Source organism: Passer montanus, unplaced genomic scaffold (assembly GCF_014805655.1).
Source record: "Passer montanus isolate IOZ18808 unplaced genomic scaffold, ASM1480565v1 scaffold10, whole genome shotgun sequence".
NCBI lineage: Eukaryota > Metazoa > Chordata > Aves > Passeriformes > Passeridae > Passer > Passer montanus.
The window spans coordinates 23097363-23119689 of NW_024356505.1; the positions used below are offsets into that span (position 1 = coordinate 23097363).

The 22327-nt window shown below is 36.8% G+C and overlaps 2 protein-coding genes across 2 annotated transcripts in view; one reads left to right on the plus strand and one right to left on the minus strand.

The window, feature by feature from the left end:
• The first annotated feature begins 58 nt into the window (after window positions 1-58).
• Window positions 59-15741, plus strand: SLC25A40 (solute carrier family 25 member 40). The gene is made up of 12 exons (XM_039710341.1): window positions 59-185; window positions 972-1090; window positions 1851-1910; window positions 3073-3179; window positions 4958-5025; window positions 7246-7370; window positions 8599-8772; window positions 11966-12075; window positions 12400-12481; window positions 14059-14139; window positions 15032-15255; window positions 15377-15741. The coding sequence occupies exons 2-11, from the start codon at window positions 997-999 to the stop codon at window positions 15142-15144; spliced, it is 1014 nt and encodes a 337-aa protein (XP_039566275.1). The 5' UTR covers window positions 59-185; window positions 972-996; the 3' UTR covers window positions 15145-15255; window positions 15377-15741.
• A 179-nt stretch (window positions 15742-15920) lies between these two features.
• Window positions 15921-22327, minus strand: part of RUNDC3B (RUN domain containing 3B) — a 52482-nt gene continuing 46075 nt past the window's right edge. The window contains exons 9-11 of the mRNA XM_039711329.1: window positions 20854-21000; window positions 20367-20482; window positions 15921-19178 (exon numbers count right to left, since the gene is read on the minus strand). Coding sequence (XP_039567263.1) covers window positions 19033-19178; window positions 20367-20482; window positions 20854-21000 — 409 coding nt within the window. The 3' untranslated portion in view covers window positions 15921-19032. The remainder of the gene's footprint in view (window positions 19179-20366; window positions 20483-20853; window positions 21001-22327) is intronic.

Genomic DNA, 22327 nt, shown 5'->3' on the forward strand with positions numbered 1-22327 from the left:
CGGGCCGGCCCCTCCCGCCGAGGGGCGGGCGGAAGGCAGGCGGGGAGGGGAAGGAGCTGTGGGGCCGGAGCGCGGCTGCCTTGGCTCTGGAGGAGGGGAAGCAGTGGCAGCGTTCCTCTCTCCTCACCACAACCCTGTACTTGAGTCGCAGAGACCTTTGCCCCCGGCGGGCGGCCGATAAATGGGTATGTACGCAATTCTGGCAGCTGTCCCCTTCTTAGTTAAAGATACGTGAAAAATAAACAACATTCCCACCCGCCGTTGTAGCTGTTAGTACCTAAGAGGCCGGAGTTGGTTTGTGCAACTTAATCTTTTTTATCTAACTTGAAGCTTAGTGGAAATAACAAAACTTTCTTGTGAAGTCAGTGAAAAGCTTAGATCAATGTTTCTAACAAAATTCGTGCTGCACTTAAGCACAGTAGTGCATTTAGAAAGACACACCTTTATTTGGGGATTTTATTTTCTGAAGTATTTTTATTATCTTCTGTCCTGGCTAGTTGCAGATATTGTGCATGCAGATATTGCGAGCAGGCTGTGGCTCTTGGCTCAGCCAGGAGACCTTTCTGGGTTCTCTCAGGAGAGATGGCAGTCAGAGAAGGGCTGGGTCAATTATTCTGCAGCTTCAATTTATGGGCCACAGGCTGGGAGTTTATCTTTGTAAGGATTATTAGCTTGTTTGTAAACGCTTTGTTGCAGTTAAAGGCAATATGTGTCAAACATTTCATGTGGTGTGCAAGAACATGTAAATTTTGTGATTCGTTTAAGAAGGATTTTGGAGATTTATTGTCTTTAAAAAACTTACTTGGCTCAAATAATCTCAAAAATTACTGAGATGCTTCTATATAAGTAGAAAAATAACATTGCTGGTTCTACATAACTTAGTAATGAAAATTGAAGATATTTATTCCTTTACTTTTTTTTCTGCAAATTTTGAGTGTAGTCTTACAATATGTTTTTCTGTTCCTTAACAGGTTTTTCTTCTCTGGGCATAAAGCCATGGCTGAAATGAGCAATATCAATGTACAAAAACTAACCATTGTTCAACAAGCAATAGCCTCTTGTTGTGGAGCAATACTTACATCATTATTTGGTAAGGCAAACTATGAAGCTGGCCACAGAGAGAATCTCACAAAGTGATTACTCTTCAGTTTGACTCAGCATGATGTCTCCTTATGTATGTTTCCATTAATGTGTGGAGTTGAGCCAATATATTCAGAGGAAGATGGTCCAGCTGCCCAGCCACTGCAGCATTCAGCATGTCTCAGCCTGTGGTAGTTGTAAGGGCTGCAGTGGAACATTCACTAAACCTTCACTTTCTTTTCAAGAACCCCAATGTTTTACATATTGGCTACATACAGCAAAAAAGAAAAGTGCATAATGACTTTAACTTTTTTTTTTTTTTGAAAGTTGTATTATGGTCAGTTAATTGAAAAAGAACAAACATATGAAGAATGCTGTGCTATTTTGTATGCCAGAAGCCAAAATTTGATTTTGCATGCCTTGTGGTATGCTACTTATAAAAGCAATTTCAGACAATGATACAGTAGCTTTTGAATGAGCTTTGTGTATTTCTAACATTTCATGGCTATGCAACTGTTAGTAAATTAGAAAATATAGATATAATATCTTGCAAACCATACAGGGTGTGTAGTTCTCCTTTGTCTCTGATAGCATTGTCTCTGTTTGCTAACATCCCTTTTCTCTCTGCTTGATAACATTGTGAAATCTGTTAGGTGGGGGTTCCCCCCCCTTTGGAAAAAAAAGTTCTAGAAGTTCATGATAAGGCATCTGTAAATTTCTACTTTTTCAGGGGATCAGGGTGTTTCTAAATGACTTCTGTTTCATTTTAGTAACTCCTCTTGATGTTATCAAAACTCGACTGCAAGCCCAAGGGAATCCATTCCATGATGGTAAACAAGCAAATGTGTATGTAGTGTAATGGGGGACACAGTTTGCTTTTTGCTCTTGTGTTTGGCTGATAGTTGTCGTAATGCTGTGCTGAGGTGTAGAATGTTTGAGTTTGTTTCTCCAATATAACTGTGGGGGGGAAAAAGTAGCACACCAGTATGTACTAAACAAACACAGTAGAAAAAAATCCCTTACATCCATATAATTTTAAACAGGCTTTTTTTTTCCTGTCTTAGTATTTTCATTATGGCAGAATGTACAACTGAGTTGAATCAAACAATAAAAAGCTGTTACTAAATGAATAAATAATTCATCAGAGGGCTTATGTGGTGAGGATGTTGTATCAAAGTTCATCTCCTCCAGAATCCAGAGATTTTTGAAATGGAGAAGTCTTAACAAGTCACTTGCCACTTGGGCTCTAAGTAGATGAAGATATTGTGCTCTCAAAGATGTGCTAATGGTTCCTACTATTTACTTGTACTTAGTATATGAGATTTAAAAGGAAAGAAGATGGCTGGTTTTTCATGTTGAATGTGGAGGTGAGTATTTGCAGTCACACTTGCAAATCAAATTAGGAAAAATACTTGTGCCTTCTATCCTGTTTTTGAGTAAGTTCTAAAGCCTTCAGAATTTGCAAATATGAAGCTTGAAGTATGTTTTTGTAATGGCAATAATATTTTATCAAACAGGTTGAAAGTACATAATGTAGGAGAAAGGAAAAACAAATGGAGGAGATGATCTAGTGTAAATGCAGACAAAGATAAGATATAATAATAATGCAGATAAGATACAGTATCTCCACTTGAAGTGGATGCTGAGGTTACTTAATAAGAGATTTAAAAGTCTGAAAGATGTTCACAGTTACATGCAATAGCGGCGTTCAGGTCTTGTGTTAGTTTTACCTTTCAGCAGATGGTAATATAACCTAAAGATGTCTCTTGGAGCCTTGTGAAGGCAGTTCCATTCAGTTGGGCAGTCTGAGTGTTACATTTGTACCCTCTCTCATTTGGCCTAATTTTTCATTACTGACTTAGCAAAATTATTTTGCCCCTCTGTGTCTAACCAGAAATAAATCTGTGTTGCCGTTATATCCAATTTGAAATTGCTTCTGGGTAAAAACAATCTTACAAGCATTAACTATATTCTTATATACCATTTTATTAGGAAAGTGTTTTATATACTCCAGTGGCCATATGGATCATGTATATGTTTGTGAAAATGGGGACAGCAAAGCCTGGTATAAAAAACCTGGGCATTTCAAAGGGACGTTGGTAAGAACATTTTACATGTATATAAAACTGTGCATTTTTAAGTAGCATACTCTAAAGTTTTCAGGTTTTTTCAGGTTCTACGGGAATCTGTTATCATTTGAGAGGGTCTTCATGTAGTTACACTGCTGATTGATGATACCTTCTACTGTCTGCAAAAAAATACATATTCCTTCCTTAAGATGAACAAGGAGGCAGCTGCACAGCCCTCCTCACAGGTTACTGACTTTTATGATTTTATTTTCCCCACTTCAGCTATTTTGGCAGTAGTTGCTGATTGCAGGTAATAATTTTCTCTTTCCTGCTTACATCCCTTGTGCCCAACACATCTCCCAATGTGCTTCTGAGCTGAACTAATGGTGCAGATAGTGTTTAAAGTTAAATTCATGTGTCAAGTTCTCTATCCAGAGAAGTCTCTATCCTGTCAAGTATCTAGACCTGTAGGACTAGCATTTTCCTAAGCAGTTGAGCCAGTCTTGCTGGCAGATACTGTCATGCTGGTTCATTAGTCAGATTTTCTTTTGACTCTGCCATGAAATTAAACCTATGATCAAGGATTTTTCAGAATTAAAATCTTGAGAATGGGATGTTAATGCAAAAGGTGTCTTCAGCAGTTTAAAAGGGTTTTTAAATTAATAATTTTACAAGTATGATTTTTTTCAATTACCTTTACAATGTCATTTTAGAAAGTTAGTTTCAGTTAGTTTTCTATTAGACATGAATTTATGCCTAGTTTTGCCGTAACAAGTTGATTCTTAAAGAAGAGTGACTATCATATAGCCTTAATGGTTTTTTTTAATTAGTCTTATTTTTTATCTATACCTTCCTGTTTTGTAAACTTACTGAAGCTATAAAGATAGTAACCAGCTAGTCAAAAGTGTCTTTTTTGTTAAATCATGTTAGGACCTTTAGGGATTCTTGGCTTCCTTTCAAAGCTAATCAGGTTTATTGTAATAAACCATTTCTTTGTTTTTTCCATTCAGCTTTTTGCCTCACAGGATTAGTCCATCAAGGCTGTCTCCTCTAAAGCTGTTTGCTTTTTTCTTCCTCTAAGTCCTTTCTGTGGTCTGCCAGACTCTTGTCTTTTGGGGCTCTGTAATAATGTCTGGTTTTAGGCATATTCTAATCCATTGAATCCCAACCTCTTTCCCCAGATGTTTTAAGAAATTTAGTACCCTGATACTACAAAGTTTGTGGTTTTGTTTGTGATTTTAGCTGAATAATCTTCAAGGTTTTGTGTTCTTCTGCTGTCAGTCTCCTGGCAATATACAGGACAGATGTAATAATAATTGAAAGCTTGTATATGGTATAGTGTATACACATTGCATGTATGGGGTCACATTGTCAGAGGAAGTATTGAAGAATCTTTGAGAATTAGTTGCTATTTCATGCCTAGAAACTCTGCTACATATTGAAAACATATTTTAGTGGATTTTTTGGGGGAAGTTTCCACAAATTGCTGCAATACCATATTAATACTGAAAATAGTTATTCACGGGACTGACAGTCACTGATAAACACTTAGTACTTTGGCTTTTTAAACATGGAAGGAAATTCTTAATTTCAGTCACATAAATTAGTCTGTTCAGCTCAGTGGAACTGTTTGCATGGTTAAGTGTGATAGCTTCTGTAAGCAGTTATAAAATTGGAATCTTACAATGATAAGCCATTTTAGAAACATACTTTTAAAGACATTAGTTTTGTGTTCTGCCAGCTAAAATGTATTACTAACTACAAAAGTTTGTAGCTAATTATTCCTCTTTGCCTGGTTATATTTTTAGGATGCATTTGTGAAAATTATTCGAATAGAGGGAATTAAGTCGCTGTGGAGTGGGCTTCCCCCAACACTGTAAGTTGGGTTTTTTGGTGACATGCTGTAAGTTATTGTTAAAAAAATTACTTAATTATTTTTGAGAAATTACTTATTTCTAAGTTATTTTAAAAATATTGATCAATTCTGAAGTTACAGACTAATCAGTTTGATCAGAAATGTCTATGGACAGTATAATTTTTGTCAGATTTTAGAATTTTCTGATACATTCTCTGTAGTTAAGCAGGATCAATAGACTTCTCATTCTGCTGCTTTTTTTCCCCCCTACTATAACCATTTCTTTGATAGCATCATTGAATCACAGGATGGGACCTGGTCCCTTGAGAGGGTCAGTCTTCAACACATTCTTGTTGTATCTTGTTACTTAATGACTTGCTATCAGCAGCACAGCTGTTTCCAGACACTCTGGTGTTGCACTTCATTACCCTCACTTAATTTTTGTAATCATCTTCTTTATTTCAAAGAACTTTGGGGTTTTATTCTATCTGGATAAACAGATAATTCATTTTCTCTCTACAAGAGCAATTTACATATTTAAACACTGCAATCAGATCTCCTCCTGGTCTTCTCTTTAGGCTTAACAGCTCCAAACTGTTTTATCTTTTTATTCATATTAACCTAGTATAGATAGAAATTAAGACCTTTATAATTATGTTCTCCTTCATAAACCAAGAAAGTTTTTAAATCTAAGATGTGTATTAAACTTGTATCTTACAAGGCACAAAGTGGGAAGTGCCCAGTGGGAAGCACTTTTCATTTGCAGACAGTGCATAGTGTATAGGCACAAAAAAGCAAAGCATGGTGGAGTTCAGCCTTGTTTACCCTCCAGTATGTGGCAATTTCAAAATATAAACCTTAAGACCTGACTGAACTGTTCCAGTCAATACAGTTTTTTTACAAAGCACGTGTTTTGTTCTCCAGCCAGCAGAGAAGTAACTTCTTTCCTGGAGAAAGTCACACAAGTAGAAGAGAAGATACAAACTAAGCCATGTTGGTTTTCCAAGCATGACAGTCCTCGGTGGTTTTTGGTAATGGTGGTACATGCTGTATTGGCACAGACATAAGACAGAAGTGTAATTGCCAGATTACAGTAAGATGTGGTGCTTTTCCCCTACACTGAATGATTATTGAATCTACCTGTTGCTACTACAGTCTGTACCATGCTGGTATGGAAGAAGCTTGTATTTGTGCATACTACATTGTCTCTCAAGTAGTGAGTATCATGGCTGTTGATCAAGAGCATAATATCCAATTGTTACATAAATAAAAGTTAAGGTTAGTAGTACTTGTGTAATATTTTGTTTGGGTTCTTCATTTTCTGATCTTTAATTTCCCATTCTTTACCAAAATAGTTCTGGAGCTGGAATATATTTTGACTGAGATAATCTACCATCATTTTACTTACGGTTTTCCCTAATGAAATGAATACCTGGGAGATGTGTAGGTTTGAAACTCTGAACTAGAAGCAGTGAATCAAAGCTATGGGATTAATGTTGGTTTTTTTATTAACCCATTACGCACAGCTGAAGATTTAACTTTTTTTAAAAAAAGTTAAGTAAAAAATCAATACAAGACAGTTGACTTTATTCTCCTGCTTTCCTGGTATTAATTTAAATTTCTTCTCTTATATTTTAGAATAATGGCAATTCCTACCACAGCAATCTATTATACCTGCTATGATCAGCTGTGTGAAGCTTTGAAAAATAGACCAGGAAAGCATGATGAGCACATTCCAGTTATTGCAGGTTCCTTAAGCAGATGTAAGTTGTCCTCTGTTTAAAGAGAAATCGGAACATAATACCTCTATGCTGTTTTATTGGGTTTGTTTTGTTGACTTTTATTTAAAGTAAATATGCTGTGGGTTTAAATGAGGGATAGGAAGGAATACTGTCATTTTTGTTTGGGTTCTTCATTTTCTGATCTTTAATTTCCCATTCTTTACCAAAATAGTTCTGGAGCTGGTGTGGAATAGATTTTGACTGAGATAATCTACCATCATTTTACTTACGGTTTTCCCTAATGAAATGAATACCTGGGAGATGTGTAGGTTTGAAACTCTGAACTAGAAGCAGTGAATCAAAGCTATGGGATTAATGTTGGTTTTTTTATTAACCCATTACGCACAGCTGAAGATTTAACTTTTTTTAAAAAAAGTTAAGTAAAAAATCAATACAAGACAGTTGACTTTATTCTCCTGCTTTCCTGGTATTAATTTAAATTTCTTCTCTTATATTTTAGAATAATGGCAGTTCCTACCACAGCAATCTATTATACCTGCTATGATCAGCTGTGTGAAGCTTTGAAAAATAGACCAGGAAAGCATGATGAGCACATTCCAGTTATTGCAGGTTCCTTAAGCAGATGTAAGTTGTCCTCTGTTTAAAGAGAAATCGGAACATAATACCTCTATGCTGTTTTATTGGGTTTGTTTTGTTGACTTTTATTTAAAGTAAATATGCTGTGGGTTTAAATGAGGGATAGGAAGGAATACTGTCATTATCCAGTATTTCTTGGGGAACAGAACCCTCTAACCTGGAATAATGAGATTTGGTTTTGCAGAAACACTTTTGCTACATTTGTAATTTGTTCAAAATTTTATATTTCTAGATTTCTACCAAGGGCAGTTTAATTTAAGTCTGTTCTGCCATCAGTCTAATAATAAACATCATCATTTGCTATCATGGAAGGTACATAGGTAATTATAACAAAGATGAAAATTGGACTTGTACTGGTTTTACTAATGTATGATGTGGATGGAAATTATATATTTTCTTACTTTTGTTTACCGTTTTCTTCATCTGTTTTTGTAGAATTAACTCAGATAGTATATTTTAGGGCTTTCTTAGAATGGTCTCTTGATGCAGTTCCATGTTGAACCTGTGACAACCATGAGGGCACTGGCAGACTAGTGGAAAAGGAATTGGTATTTGTGGTGGTGTAGCACATTGCTCTTATTAGGCCGTTCATGTGTAAAACCTTATTCCAGCAACAGAAGAAAAATTCTTGGATCTAGTAAAATTTTCAAAGTCTGTTAGATGTGTGATGGTAGCTTGTTACTGAATGACGACTCACTGACCATTGTGCAAGATGCAAGAGTTACTTTATCAGATACAGATTGCCTGCTAATCGTTCTTGATAGTTTAAGATAAGAGCGGCAAAGATGCTTAGGAATCAATAAAAGCTTAAATCTGTAACCACAATTCTGTCCTTAACACAAAAAGAAGCCTTAAGCATCAAGATTGCTTCTTCAAGTTACAGTTTAAAATGGGAACTAATGAAAATAATTGAGTATAAGTACTTGAAATCTTTAGCCTATTTATGTGTTAAATCTGAAAAGTGAGGATTCTCAACATGTTACATTGTTTACAACATGATAGCATTGAAAAAACCCACTAAACTGGAAACGTAGGTACTGTGAATAGGCATGTTTTCCATAGTTGGAAAGGAAACTTATTTTGGGAATTAGTTCAAGGAAAATGGGAGAGTTGAAAAGAATCAAATATATAAAGTAAGGTGAGACATGACTTGAATGTTCATGAAATTGTACTATTAAATATTGATTTTTCTAAAAAAGCCATGTTTCCTTTGCAGTTGGTTCTGCCACTGTGGTGAGTCCCCTGGAGCTGATCAGAACTCAAATGCAGTATCGCAGGTCATCCTACAAGCAGCTGTACCTGCGTGTCAGCTCCAAAGTGGCTGCAGATGGGTGGCTCTCCCTGTGGCAGGGCTGGACTTCTACTATTCTGAGAGATGTACCTTTCTCAGGTAAGGTTTATTTCCCATGTAGGTTTTTGTTTATGTTTTTATATTATTTTTCTGTGGTTTTAGGTAGTTTTAATAGTTGGCTTTAGAAATTTACTTTTTCTCTTTTGAGCGTTTTTATTTACAAATTCTCTGAAGATGTGATTTTTCCCCGCCCCTCAATTTTGTTGTGGATACCAGACAGGATTCGTTGTTACATTCCCTTTCTCTGTACTTAGACTCTTTCTTCTCATCTTCAGCTTACACAATGACTGCTTTTGAAGAGTTTCAGCTGGAAATTTTCTCTGTGATAGAAATAATGGCTATTTTTTGATAAACCTGCTGTATCTAAGTGTTCTGTTACATAATTTTGGAAACGCGTACAGAGAGTGACACAGTAGTGTCTTCAAGATTTTTTTTTTTTTAAATCAAGATTAATTCATTTGTATAACTGCTCCAAAAAACTCTTTAGCAAGACTTGAAAGCTGAAAGCCTAGAATGTACAGCGAGTGACACAGTAGTGTCTTCAAGATTTTATTTCTTTTTAAATCAAGATGAATTCATTTGTATAACTGCTCCAAAAAACTCCTTAGCAAGACTTGAAAGCTGAAAGCCTAGAAGAAGAAAAGTCTGATTCAAAGTATAACTAGTCCTAGGGCTATTCCTTAAGGTAACTGGGACAGATGTTATAGGGGAGACTGCTGAAGCACCAGAAAGCCCCTGTCCCTTTAAGGCCTATTTTTGTCAGAATACTTTTGGATCATCAGACATCAGTTGTCATTGAAGCAGTTTCTGTTATTGGTGTAGTACCAGAAATCTTTAAACCCTTTATGTTGGCCCAGAAAAATTCTTCAAACCTGTTTTTGGAAAGATTCTTATTCAAACCTGGTTTTGGAGTCAGAGAACCCTTGATGTATTTGACCTGCTATCTGTGTTGTCTTACTTCACTCTTAAGGTGATCTCATATCTAATTTAATTTGTGTTTCCAATCAATCTTGTGGGCCAGTCATTGGTTTGGGCTGTTACAGAATATGTGTACCCAGAGTAAATTTTAAATTGGCTGTGAACCAAAGTGAGACATCTGGGGTGTGATGAGGATATTTACTTTAAAATTGCAGTTGGTAGTTAAGTGAGTAAACTGAATGAAGTTATTTCAGCTGTCTTCAGAATTTATAGTGCTCTGTTCTCTTTCAGTTAGCTACTGGAAAGTGTTTGAAAATTGTGACTGGAATATATTTCCCACCTAAAGATCCAGTCCCTTGATGGGACTTATTTTAGCCTTCCCTATTTAGTGATAGGGAAGGCTTCTGAACCTATGAAAACATGGTTTCACTAAGGCTAAAGACAACTGCCAGAATTCATCTGAATTAGGGCTATTCCTTAAGGTAACTGGGACAGATGTTATAGGGGAGACTGCTGAAGCACCAGAAAGCCCCTGTCCCTTTAAGGCCTATTTTTGTCAGAATACTTTTGGATCATCAGACATCAGTTGTCATTGAAGCAGTTTCTGTTATTGGTGTAGTACCAGAAATCTTTAAACCCTTTATGTTGGCCCAGAAAAATTCTTCAAACCTGTTTTTGGAAAGATTCTTATTCAAACCTGGTTTTGGAGTCAGAGAACCCTTGATGTATTTGACCTGCTATCTGTGTTCTCTTACTTCACTCTTAAGATGATCTGATATCTAATTTAATTTGTGTTTCCAATCAATCTTGTGGGCCAGTCATTGGTTTGGGCTGTTACAGAATATGTGTACCCAGGGTAAATTTTAAATTGGCTGTGAACCAAACTGAGACATATCTGGGGTGTGATGAGGATATTTACTTTAAAATTGCAGTTGGTAGTTAAGTGAGTAAACTGAATGAAATTATTTCGGCTGTCTTTTCAGAATTTATAGTGCTCTGTTCTCTTTCACTTAGCTACTGGAAAGTGTTTGAAAATTGTGACTGGAATATATTTCCCACCTAAAGATCCAGTCCCTTGATGGGACTTATTTTAGCCTTCCCTATTTAGTGATAGGGAAGGCTTCTGAACCTATGAAAACATGGTTTCACTAAGGCTAAAGACAACTGCCAGAATTCATCTGAATATTTTGTCTGAGGTGTTTCCTCTTCAATTTTTATTTTGAATTTATTTATTTTTCTTCTTGCCAAATGCAATTTTCTCTTAGGCTGTTCTCCAAGGTTTGTAAGGGAACTCTCAGATTCTTCATCTGATTCCTGCTGTCTGACTTCAAGTAGAAGCTCTTATTCTTACACTGATTTTTGTCAGTACTGCTGTGGCTGGAGCTAGTTAGCTTCCTTCCCCCTGCTGCTTTTAACAGAGTGGGAAGATCAGAGGAGTGCACAAGGAACAGGGCACCAAGGTGATGTGCATTCTTCTCAGCCCTTTTCAGATTCTTGTGTCCACACCTGCTGTTCCTCCACTGCTCCAAGCCAGGCTTGTTGATTTTTAGTCAGTTTCCACACTGCTCTGGCATTCCCTGGACAGCCAGTGGCCACTCACTCATCTGAGCCCAGTTCTTTGTGGGCATGATGGTAGAGGCACAAGTTAACCTATAAGGCAGTAGCTGCATGTTGAGAACTACTCAACCAATAGTGAGCAGGCAAGTAGTTAGAAAGCAGAAAAAGTGCAGTCTAGTTCAGCAGATGGTCACAGAAACAGATGTTATTCCTAAAAGTTGTTTGCTGGATTTTCCTTTGACAGTCTCAAGAGAGGCATTTCCCTATTAGTAATTCCAGGGAACAAAATTAGATTTTTTGGTTCTCTCAGAATTAAATTTTATACTGTGCCTCAAAAAAGTATGAGGCAGTCCTGAGCAACATCTCATTTTGTATGAAATGTGTTTTTATAGAATTACTGAGACCTATGAAATATGCCTGAAAACATAGCAAGTAATTAGATTTTTTGATTTATTTTAAATTGAATGTGAGTTTTATAGTGCTTGGGTTAGATTGTGTCAAGGTAGGGGTTACCTAAGGGAAAGACAAAATGACTAGGCTAATTTGTATCATATGATGAAATTTGGGATATGGAGAACAAGGGAACACAGCAATCTGTCCATGGTTTATCACACAGGACACTTACTATGCTTTCAGCTCATGTTTCTGTTCGCTTCTTTTGCCACAATATTATTTTTACATCTGGACTTGATACAAGAATTTTTGTACTTGATATACAAATTTGTTGTAATGCAAGTTTAATTTTTTGTAATCATAGCAATGTATTGGTATAATTATGAACGTTTCAAGAAGATGATGTGCAAGGAAGTTGGTGCAAATGAACCTACATTTTTTGTTTCTTTTACTTCAGGAGCAGCATCTGGCTCTGTAAGTATATAATTTAATTTCTAGTACTATTCTTTATTATTAGCACTAATAAACAATTTAAAAATGTATGATTTTGGATTATTCTCTCAGAAGTGTTGTATATTTTGGGGTACTTGTATTTTAAACACATGTGGTGTGGCATTCAACCTGACTAAATAAATCTGAATAAACTACAATATTCTGACATACAAGACTTAAAAATATCATGTGCTTAGAATATCAAATCTAGTTTTAAATTGTGTGTGCATTTCAATTAATTTTTTTTTTAAATAGGGTTAAATTTTAATTTTTTGTGCACTAACATTACAGCCTCTTTCCTGATAGATTGCAGCTGTTGTAACTCAGCCATTTGATGTAGTGAAAACACATAGACAGACTCAACTTTGGGAGAATGAGACCTTAAAAAGTAAGTTGCTGGTAAGAATAAAAAAACCCTATAGTGTTTCAAAAAATAAAACCTAGTATTTGGGTATGGTTTGTGGTAGGAATTTTAAATATTTGCCATTTCTAAAGTATATGTAAACATTTTATCACTCAGGAATTTTTTCTTTCCCAAATTGTAGTATATTTTACCTCCTAGGAGATACACATTATCTCCTAGGAGAATACCATATTTCATTAATGGCATGGAAGAGGGAAAAGGTGTGAGTTCAGTGCATTATAGGTTAATAAGATGGTATAGAATTGAAACAAGGGAATCCAAACCTATTACATTTAGGCAGACCAACTGCAAATTTGAGATGTCCCTGCTTCTTGCAGGGGTGTTGGTCTAGATGACCAATAAAGGTTCTTTGGTTCTTTTGAACCCAAACTATTCTATGATTCAAGTAAGTTATATTTCAATAGGCAAAAAAGTAACTTCATAGCAAACATTCAGGTGAACAGTGATCTATTGAAAAAGTCTTCAAAATAACATTCACTACCACTTGCTCCTACCTGGCAATATTCTTGTGATAAGTATTAGACTAGAAAAAGAAAGTATTATGCTCGGGTTGTGTATTTTTTACCTTCTTTTTATGTGATTCCAAAAAAAATATTTTTGAGGGCATATTAATGAATGTCCCAACACCTTTAAAGGATGAAAGAGGAAGTTTCTGTTTTGCTCTTGTCAGTAGAGCACTGCTCTGTTTTATTCAAATGAAGTCATATATAATACCTTTGTTTTCCATTGCTTGGGATGTGGATCAGTGAAGGACTTAGATTAACCTAAATAAATGTTGTATCGTGGCTTTAAGATTACAGACCATTAAAAAGACTGTATCCAAATAGGTTTTGCTTAGAAAATAAGTGCTCACTTTTTGGCATGATGTTTCATTCTCTCAGGTAATTTTTTTTTCCTTAGAGTAATTCTTGAAAAAATTTATTATCATTTGGTTGCAGAACAAGAATTTAAAAAGTTTTAAACATAAATAGTTACTGTTTTTAATCTTTTGCCTGTACTGATGAATGTAAGAATTCCTTCCTAACACCACTTTTTAATATATGTCTGCCATATATTGATTAGGTTAATATTAATAATACTAATTTTTATTTTTAAAATTCCATTATGGTAATCTTTAATTTGTGCCAGTTTAATTCTTTCCAAATCCAGTTACTGTTGGAGTTGGAAACTGACTATGCATCTACATTTTGTCTCTCTGTGATTGCAAAAATATTTTTGGCTTCCAAAGGCTGTGGGACATTCCTGATTAATGTATTCTATGAAACTGCTTTGGCTTTTTTCACCTGTATCGGCAATCAAGTAAAGACTATAGTAGCTGTTCATATATCTTACTCTAGGTTTTACTACAGGTCTTTTCCATTATTTGCTATTTCAACTTGTGTATTTGCATTCTGCATTAATTTAACATACTGTATAAATAAGATGGATAAAATTAACAAAAAAAGGCATTAAACCTAACAATTACATCTTAATTTCTAAAAATATCATTCTGTGGCATTGCATGGATTGCCTAATTCACTGTTGTCTTGTACTGTATTGAGTTCCACAGAGGGACAGTAAATCAACCTGGGCAGTTATGAGGAAAATTGCCGCTAGAAATGGGATTGCTGGATTATTTGCAGGTAAATTTTTTCCTGTCACTAAAAAAAATCAGACTAGAGAATTCTTAATCATAGATGTTAATATGCATAAATTATATATTTCCACTTCTGTGAGCACTGTCAGTTATGCAATAGTTTGCATATATAAAGCAACAAACATGCACACATTGGCCTCTCCTGGGATCTTCTTGGTAGAGTACCGTGGGATTAAGCCCTGGAGGGAAGAGAGGCCCAAGAAAGCTGGTTAATATTCAAGAATCACTTCCTCCAGGCTCAGGAACAATGTATCCCAGCAAAGAGAAAGTCAGGTGAAAACTCCAGGAGGCTTAGAGATGCTCTTGATCAGCCACCACTTCAGTTCAGTTGGCCACACGTAGCTGAGATGACTGGGGTTAGCCTGCCTGGCTCCTTGCTGCTGTTCCAAAGTCACACGAGTTCTCTGTGAGTCGTGTGTCACCTGTGTTGGCTCTCTACAGATGTCTTTGCGTTTCAAGTGGAAGTAGAGGGCTGACTGTGTGTGGACAAGGGGATTGAGCCTTATTTCCCTTTCTCTAAACTGAAGCACTTTCCAACCTCTACTGGCAAGATCACAGTTGACTATAATGGGAGACATTTAACACTTAAATTCCATCATTTATTCCTGTGACCAGGATTCTTCATTTTGGTAGAGCAGAGACACAATGGGTTTGAGGCAGGCAGCCCACACAGGACAGCAGAGGTGAGGGCATAAGGTCATTACACTGGTAATACCTGCAGCCAGTAAATTCAGTATTTTGAGGCATGTGAACAGGTAGAATCCCAGCTCTAAACTGATATACTATGGTATTGATGTACTGTGATCAACACATTGTACTGCAGCACTTGGTTACTGAAAACAAACAATAGTGAATACTTCCCTTTCTCTTTTGGACAGGTATTGCTCCACGGCTGTTTAAAGTTGCTCCTGCTTGTGCCATAATGATCAGCACGTACGAATATGGAAAGGCTTTCTTTTCTCATTTAAATGAAAAAAAGAATCATCCATAGTTGTTCTTCATCTGGTTGTATGAAGGCAAAGTATATGATGGAAGTTGTGCCAAATTTAAATCTGTGAAGATGTTTTTTAGAATTCCCAGTGAATTTCTACCATTACATTTGGTAACTAAATAAAGCTTTATTTTTAACTTTCACAAAGGATTAATTCACTCTTTTTATTAAGAATAAGAAAATGCACATCACCGTGAAATTATCATTGAAGATTTTATGACTTCTCTTGCAGCTGGAGAGAAAAAAAGAAAGGAAGGAAGAACAGAAGAAAAAAGCAAGGAGGAAGAGAAGAAAAATTGAGGCTGGACATAGCAATGAAGAATAATGACTTCCCCTGTGTTAGATTTTCAGTCATGATTAAACATTTTAGTTGGGTTTTAAAATTATGTTTTAAAATGTTTTGGGTTTCTAATTGTAAGATATATTTATTTCTCAGTAAGGAGGTTGAGACAGAGCAAATTCAATAAATACTTATTTATTCTTGCTGCGTGTTATGTGTTTCATTCTGTACATGTTTGTTAGTTGCAGCTCTGTATTTTTGCGTGACTGCATTTTATAAAAGCTTCTCAGGTTTATTTGAAATGAAAAATTCTGTAAAACTGGAAAAATACTTATGTTCATTAGACACAGAGTGTGGTGCACTTGATAGAGTGCTGATGGTGGAGCAGGGGTTTTTGTTTAAGGTAACACTGGAAGAAATTAAAGCACACCTATACAGTGAAGCCAAAGGCCTGTTCAGGTGCTCTGCAGCATGTTCATTAGACACTGAGAGAGTGTGGTGCACACACTGATGGCGGAGCAGGGGTTTTTGTTTAAGGTAACACTGGAAGAAATTAAAGCACACCTATACAGTGAAGCCAAAGACCTGTTCAGGTGCTCTGCAGGAACACTCCTGCACGTGTTCTGGGAGCTGCCCGTTGTCACTGTCACACTGCTCCAAGGCAGGGCTGGGCTGTGCACGCTTTGGGGCCACCTGTCTTGTAAGGCCAAGGTTGCTGGCACAGGGAGAGGTGATTGTGTGCCAGCTTGCCTCAGGCCTGCGCCCCTCTGAAGGCAAGAGGGTGTGCAGGCTGCTGCCACGGGCACAGCCACCCTCTGCCCCCACGTGCTGCACTGCTGGCAGGGACAGCTGCAGCACTGCCCTTGGCTACAGGCACTCCAATCACTAAATCAGAGCTGCCTCTCTATGATTTAAATAATTTTTAACTACCCTCACTACCTCCCTCTTTTCATGCGTTTTCAATGCAGCTCTTGAATTCTATTTTTTGTGTATTTTAATGAGGGGGGTGCTGATACAAAAGTAACTCAGTAGTCAGATCATTAAGACACTGACATTTGGGTGTGCTTTACCCAAGAAATAGAGTTCAGTCCAAGGTGAAAATTCCTCACACACTGGAAAATGTTCTACTTGTAAAGACATTATGGACCACATTAGGCAAGAGGTGCTGCCAGAGCAGATGCTTAACACTGTTCTTCCACTGTGACTTTTGAATGAAAATTTACAAAATAAGGCCTAAGAGAACATAGTAGCAGCTGATATTGGATGACACTGAACAATACAGAGCAAGAAAACCTTGTGCAAGAAAAGCATTTGCTAAAAACTCAGTAATGCTGTAATATACAGAATGGTCTTACTTTATCCCGTGTGATTAAAACAGAGACAACTTGTGACTAGTGATGATACAAAATTTTTAATTTACATGCAACATTTATGGAACGTCAAGGCAACAAAACATACAGTTTTGGCGGTTTAAAAGTCTTTTCAAAAAAATGGTTAATGTTTAGAACTGAGAAAGATGCACATAACTGATTGCCCATGCACAAAATGACACCCGAAACACGTGTCAGACTACATAAAAGACTTCAGCTAAACAACACATTTAGCTCTAAGAAAAGAGCCATCAGTGAACATGACTGAAGATCATGATTACTGCCCCCTCCAAAACACTGATGTGGCATGAAAAGTATTTAACAGCAAACAAGACTGATTAAATCACTGTACATTGATGCAGAATGTTAACTTGTGGAATCTGGATTCCTGCATTTTATTTGTAGTAAAAATGTATCTCTAATTTACAAATTTATATTTAATAATGTTACTCAAGAAACAGGTGCTTAATGTGATCAAAAAAAAGTTCCATGAAGTAATGGACATTCTGAAGGTGTATGAAAGGAGGTAATGGTCAGCATTTATTACAGAGAAATTACCTGTGTGGGTACACAAGGGCTTGAAAGACCTGGTGGTTCTGTTAAACTACTTCAAAATTCTGCATTAAAATAGCATCACTGGTTGTGCACCCGGCCATGGAAGTAGTGTACTCCAGCAGCATGGACTAGAGAGCTGAGGAGATGGATTCTTATCCTCTAGCTAAATCCAGCAGCGCCTTGAGTTCCAGAAATGCATAGCCTCCTACTTCAAAAGACTAAATATTTCAGTTAAAGTAAGAATGAATCTTCTTTCTTTCAAGCCCACCCTATGGTGACCAGTTTAAAGCAGCAGTGCCAAGGTATCATCACAAGAGGCAAATCAACTAAACCTGTACAGAGTGTAGTGACATACTGTAAACACCTAGGAGTAAGCAATAATTAAAAATCTGTCTTGTATTGCAGCTACTCATGTAAACAATTTATGAAACTTCTTTGGCACAAAAAAGCATTTTCCCTAGCACTTATAAATACAACATACTTACATGCATTTCACTTTTGTTTAAAAAGTTACTAATCATACTGATAAGCATTACCTTGATTACCAAAATTCATAGATAAAGGATCCATTGTATCTTAAAAAGAATTAAGAATATAGTTTGCAATTCAAAAATTATTTTGCAAACTTTGAAACTGTAGGGTAATCTGGAAAGTCAGTTACATTTTAAAAAATGTCTCCCATTTTTTTTCGTGTCAGTAATTTAAATCAATGGCAAATAATTTGAGAAAACTGACTTAGAGAATTTCTGCTGTATTACCTAAGCAAGAAAAATGCCTATTGCACTACTATAGGGATGAGAAAAGTCCTTTAACACACAAATACAGCCATTACATTGTTTCCCCTTTTCCACTCTCCTTGGGATCTTGCCAATAAACACAGAATCCTAACTTTGCAAAATGCTTACCCCCATCATCCATAGCCCCCATCTTTTCAGCAAGAAACTTTTTGTATAATGTTAGTTTATCTGTAACCCAGGCCACTTAAAAGCATTTAGTGAGTTTGCTCACCATTCACAAATCTCTATGTATGCTTGATTTATATGATCAAGTTACATTTGTTATTCACATGCAATTTCAAGTGTTTGTATTTCAGTGTGACTGGGGCATCTCCTAAGTGCCATGATATTAACAGGAATGCAAAACCTAACACGGAGTCAACTTGAGAGAAGCTGTTGATAGGTTAAATATGCTATCTGAGGTCCTAAGCAACATACACAGATGAAAAGCTGGATTTTTAGGTATTTATTTGCCTACAAAGACTGGTGTTCAGGATTCCCTGTCTCTTCTGCAGGAGTTGATAAATATTTAAAGCACTGCGGAGTACAGTGGCTAGAGCCGGTCCAGGCTAGTGCAAGGAGAAACAAAGCTGATGGCATTTAAGTATGGGTCTGATTTCTGACTGTTTAATTTTAAAAACCAGTCATAAACATCACATTATACATTCTGTACCTGAACAAGAGATTTAAATAATTCCAGACTAAAATAGAGTATCTGATAAGTCCTCTGGGGGAAAGAAAAAGCAAACAAAAACTGATCCAATTTGTGAATTATAAAGGTATCCATGACAATAAAAAATAAAGCAGCTTATTTTTTAACTCAGAACTAGCAGTCTTCACTGCAAGTCATCTTATGGAACATAAATCAAATGCATACAACATAAAGCTCTTCCTTCTTGAGTGCATCTCAAGATGGTGTTAAGCCTGGACTTGTCATCTCTGTTGTGGGACTTGCAAGGTATTCACTTGATTTCAGACTTGTGAGAGACTTGTAGCTTGCTACTGATGTAAGAGAGCCACAAAGACCAAGCAATGATGGAGTGTCTTCCTTTCCTGTAAAGAAAAATAAGAATTAAGTTAATGATTTTTGCAGCACAAGATTAGTTCACCATAAAAAAAAAAATGAGATAACAGAAAAAGCTGTTTAATCTACACTACTGTGAATTCTATAGTATGCTTCAGCACAGGCATGTTTTATAAATGCTACTGGGAAGACAAGTTACACCACATCTACCCTACCTAGGTGGTACAGAGATCCCTGCCTTACAGGCTGGGCTGAAATCAGTCTTGAATTATATTAGATTTTAACATTGCTTACAATTAAAAAAAAATCCTTGATAGTAAAAAAAAAAAAAAAGTTAGTTTAGCAGTTATGTAACACTAAGGTTTTGTATTGGCAAACTTATTTAAATGTTGATGAGACTGATGAAATACAAAAAGGATTATTTTATAACAATTTATATTCCATACCCAAAATACTACTATTTCACAAGTCCTCCAACATTCTCCTGCTTTTCCAGAATTGCCCACAAGATGGAGCAGCTAAGCTGTGATAAACATCCAGGTTTGAAAGGGGTGTGTGCATATATCACATTTATATTTATATAAACAGTTCATATCATGTTCCACACTCTATTTTAATGGAAACACTGTCAGGCTGCATTTCCAGATAAATGTTAATTGCAAGATGTAAGAATGACAGTGGTAGTTGCAAATCCAGTGCATTTAATACATTCTTTTAAAACCAAAAAAAGGAAACATAAGAAGTTTGTTGTAGCAGAAAGATGTCATCAGATCTTCCTTGTAGTGAAGCTGACTGGTTCTGTAATCAAAAAGGAAGAGACATGCAAGACATTTGAAGCTTAGCTTTAAATGCAGAGGAGTGGCGTGTGTATCTTCATAAATCCAAAATTATTGGAAGCAGAGTTCTTAGGGAAACTGAAACACTTTCCATAACAATGAAAAATATGTTTTTCAATGTGTATTTTCTTCACACTGAAAATTTGTCTCACGGGACAAGTTCAGAGCTGTGAAGAGCAAAATTAAAGGAGGACATTAGACTGGCTCTGTACCTTCATTTCTTATTGGAAGCAGAGTTCTTAGGGAAACGGAAACACTTTGCGTAACAATGAAAATATGTTTTTCAATGTGTATTTTCTTCACACTGAAAATTTGTCTCACAGGACAAGTTCAGAGCTGTGAAGAGCAAAATTAAAGGAGGACATTAGACTGGCTCTGTACCTTCATTTAACAAGTTAATTCCATCTTGCTTCCCATCCTGTGAGTGACCTGGATCCAGAGAGGATTGAGAAAGACTAACTTCTGCTGAAAGCTGGTCCAGACTTTGAAAACTTTTCCTGCAAAGCAAGTAATATTTGATAGCAAAACATTTAAAGATCTAACTAGGTATCTTCAACTCTCCTTAAAATTTTGCTAAAATAACCCTATGCAGTTTAATCTTTCTTCTCTTAAACACTACTCTTATTTATTTCCAAAGCCAGTTCTTTCCTAAAGCTATGATTTATTTTTCTGCCCCTTTTTTAAAAGCTAATCCATAGGAAGAAAAATTTTATGGTAAGCAAGAGAAACTGGTTTTATTTACCAGTGATCTTTGTACATTGTAACAAGTGACTCCAATAGAATATGTTCCAAAGTATGCTGAGAGGAATACATAATTTTCAGTTTCCCTGTTCCTCTAAGGGGGAATCAAAATAAATAAGAAACTTACTCATCCCACTGTTGATTGTGCTTTCTATAGAGTAGAGTGTCCAAGGCAACAGCATTGACATCCAGAGCTCCTGGGGAAGGCCACTGATTGGTGAGGTGAGTAGTTAATTCTTGTCTTGATCTCAAGTCATTATTCTTTAGCACAGTTCTGGGAATATAAAAAAAAAAAGAGTCTATTAAATGCAATTCCTTAAGATAAAGGAAAAACAGGACATAGATGATCATAGAATCATCATGGTTGGAAGAGACCTTCAAGATCATCCAGTCCAACCATCACCCAGCACTGCCACTGTAACTCCTAAACCACATTCAGATGTCTCTAACACCTCCAGGAATGGTGACTTCACCACCTTCCTGAGCAACCTATTTCAGCCTGACCACCTGAACAGCAAAAAAAATTTTCTAATATCTAATCTGAATCTCCCCTCCTAAGTCTCATAAGCCATTCCTTTGGGTCCTGTCACTGCAGCCACTGCAGAAGAGACCAACCCCCACTCACTACAAACTCCTCTCAGGAGCCTGTAGAGAGCAATGAGGTCCCTGCTGAGCTTCCACCAGACTAAACACCCGCAGCTCCCCCAGATGTTCCTCACAGGATTTTGTTTCTAGACCTTTCACGAGCCTTGCCGCTCTTCTCTGGACACACTCCAGCATTTCAACGTCCTTTTTGGAGTGAGAGGCCCAAAACTAAATGCAGTACTTGAGGTGCTGCTTCACCAGTGCCGAGTACAGGGCAATCAACACTATTCTTGATACAGGCCAAGATGCCAATGGCCACCTGGGCACACTGTTGGCTCATGTTTAGCCACCTGCCAACCAGCATCCCCAAGCTCCTTTCTGCCCAACAGCCTCAAGCCCCTCCTTCCCCAGCCTGTAGCACTGCAGGTGGTTGTTGTCACCTCAGGCCAGGACCTGGCACTTCACCTTCTTGAACCTCATGCAGTTCTCTTCAGCCCATTGAGCAAGTCTGTCCATATCTCTCTGCAGAGCCTTCCTACCCTCCAACAGGTCACCACTCCCACCCAACTTAGTGTCATCTGCAAATTTATTGAGGGTGATCCCAATTTCCACATCCAGATCAGCAATAAAGATGTTAAACAGGACTGACCCCAAACCCAAGCCTAGGGAAACATCACTAGTGACCATCCAGATGTTCTATTTCAAGTGACCAACGCAGACTGCAATTTTCACAAAGCATCTTAAACTGTTTGCCTTTCCTAAGGGAATCAACTTAGAAACATACTGAGACATATTTAGCAACCAAAAAAAAAAAAAGTTGGCATTCGAATCGTTCTACAAAACCAATAAAGGCAACTGCATTTAAAAGGTTCTTTCTGCCAGCATAATGGTAATTAACAGGCCAGCTATTTTGCAAGCCACTATGCAAATGTGATGTGCTTCCCTTGACACCAATTTTTTTTTTGCAGTTTGAATACTCTTGCATCCCCCCTTTCAATACTTTTCTGGAATGAACT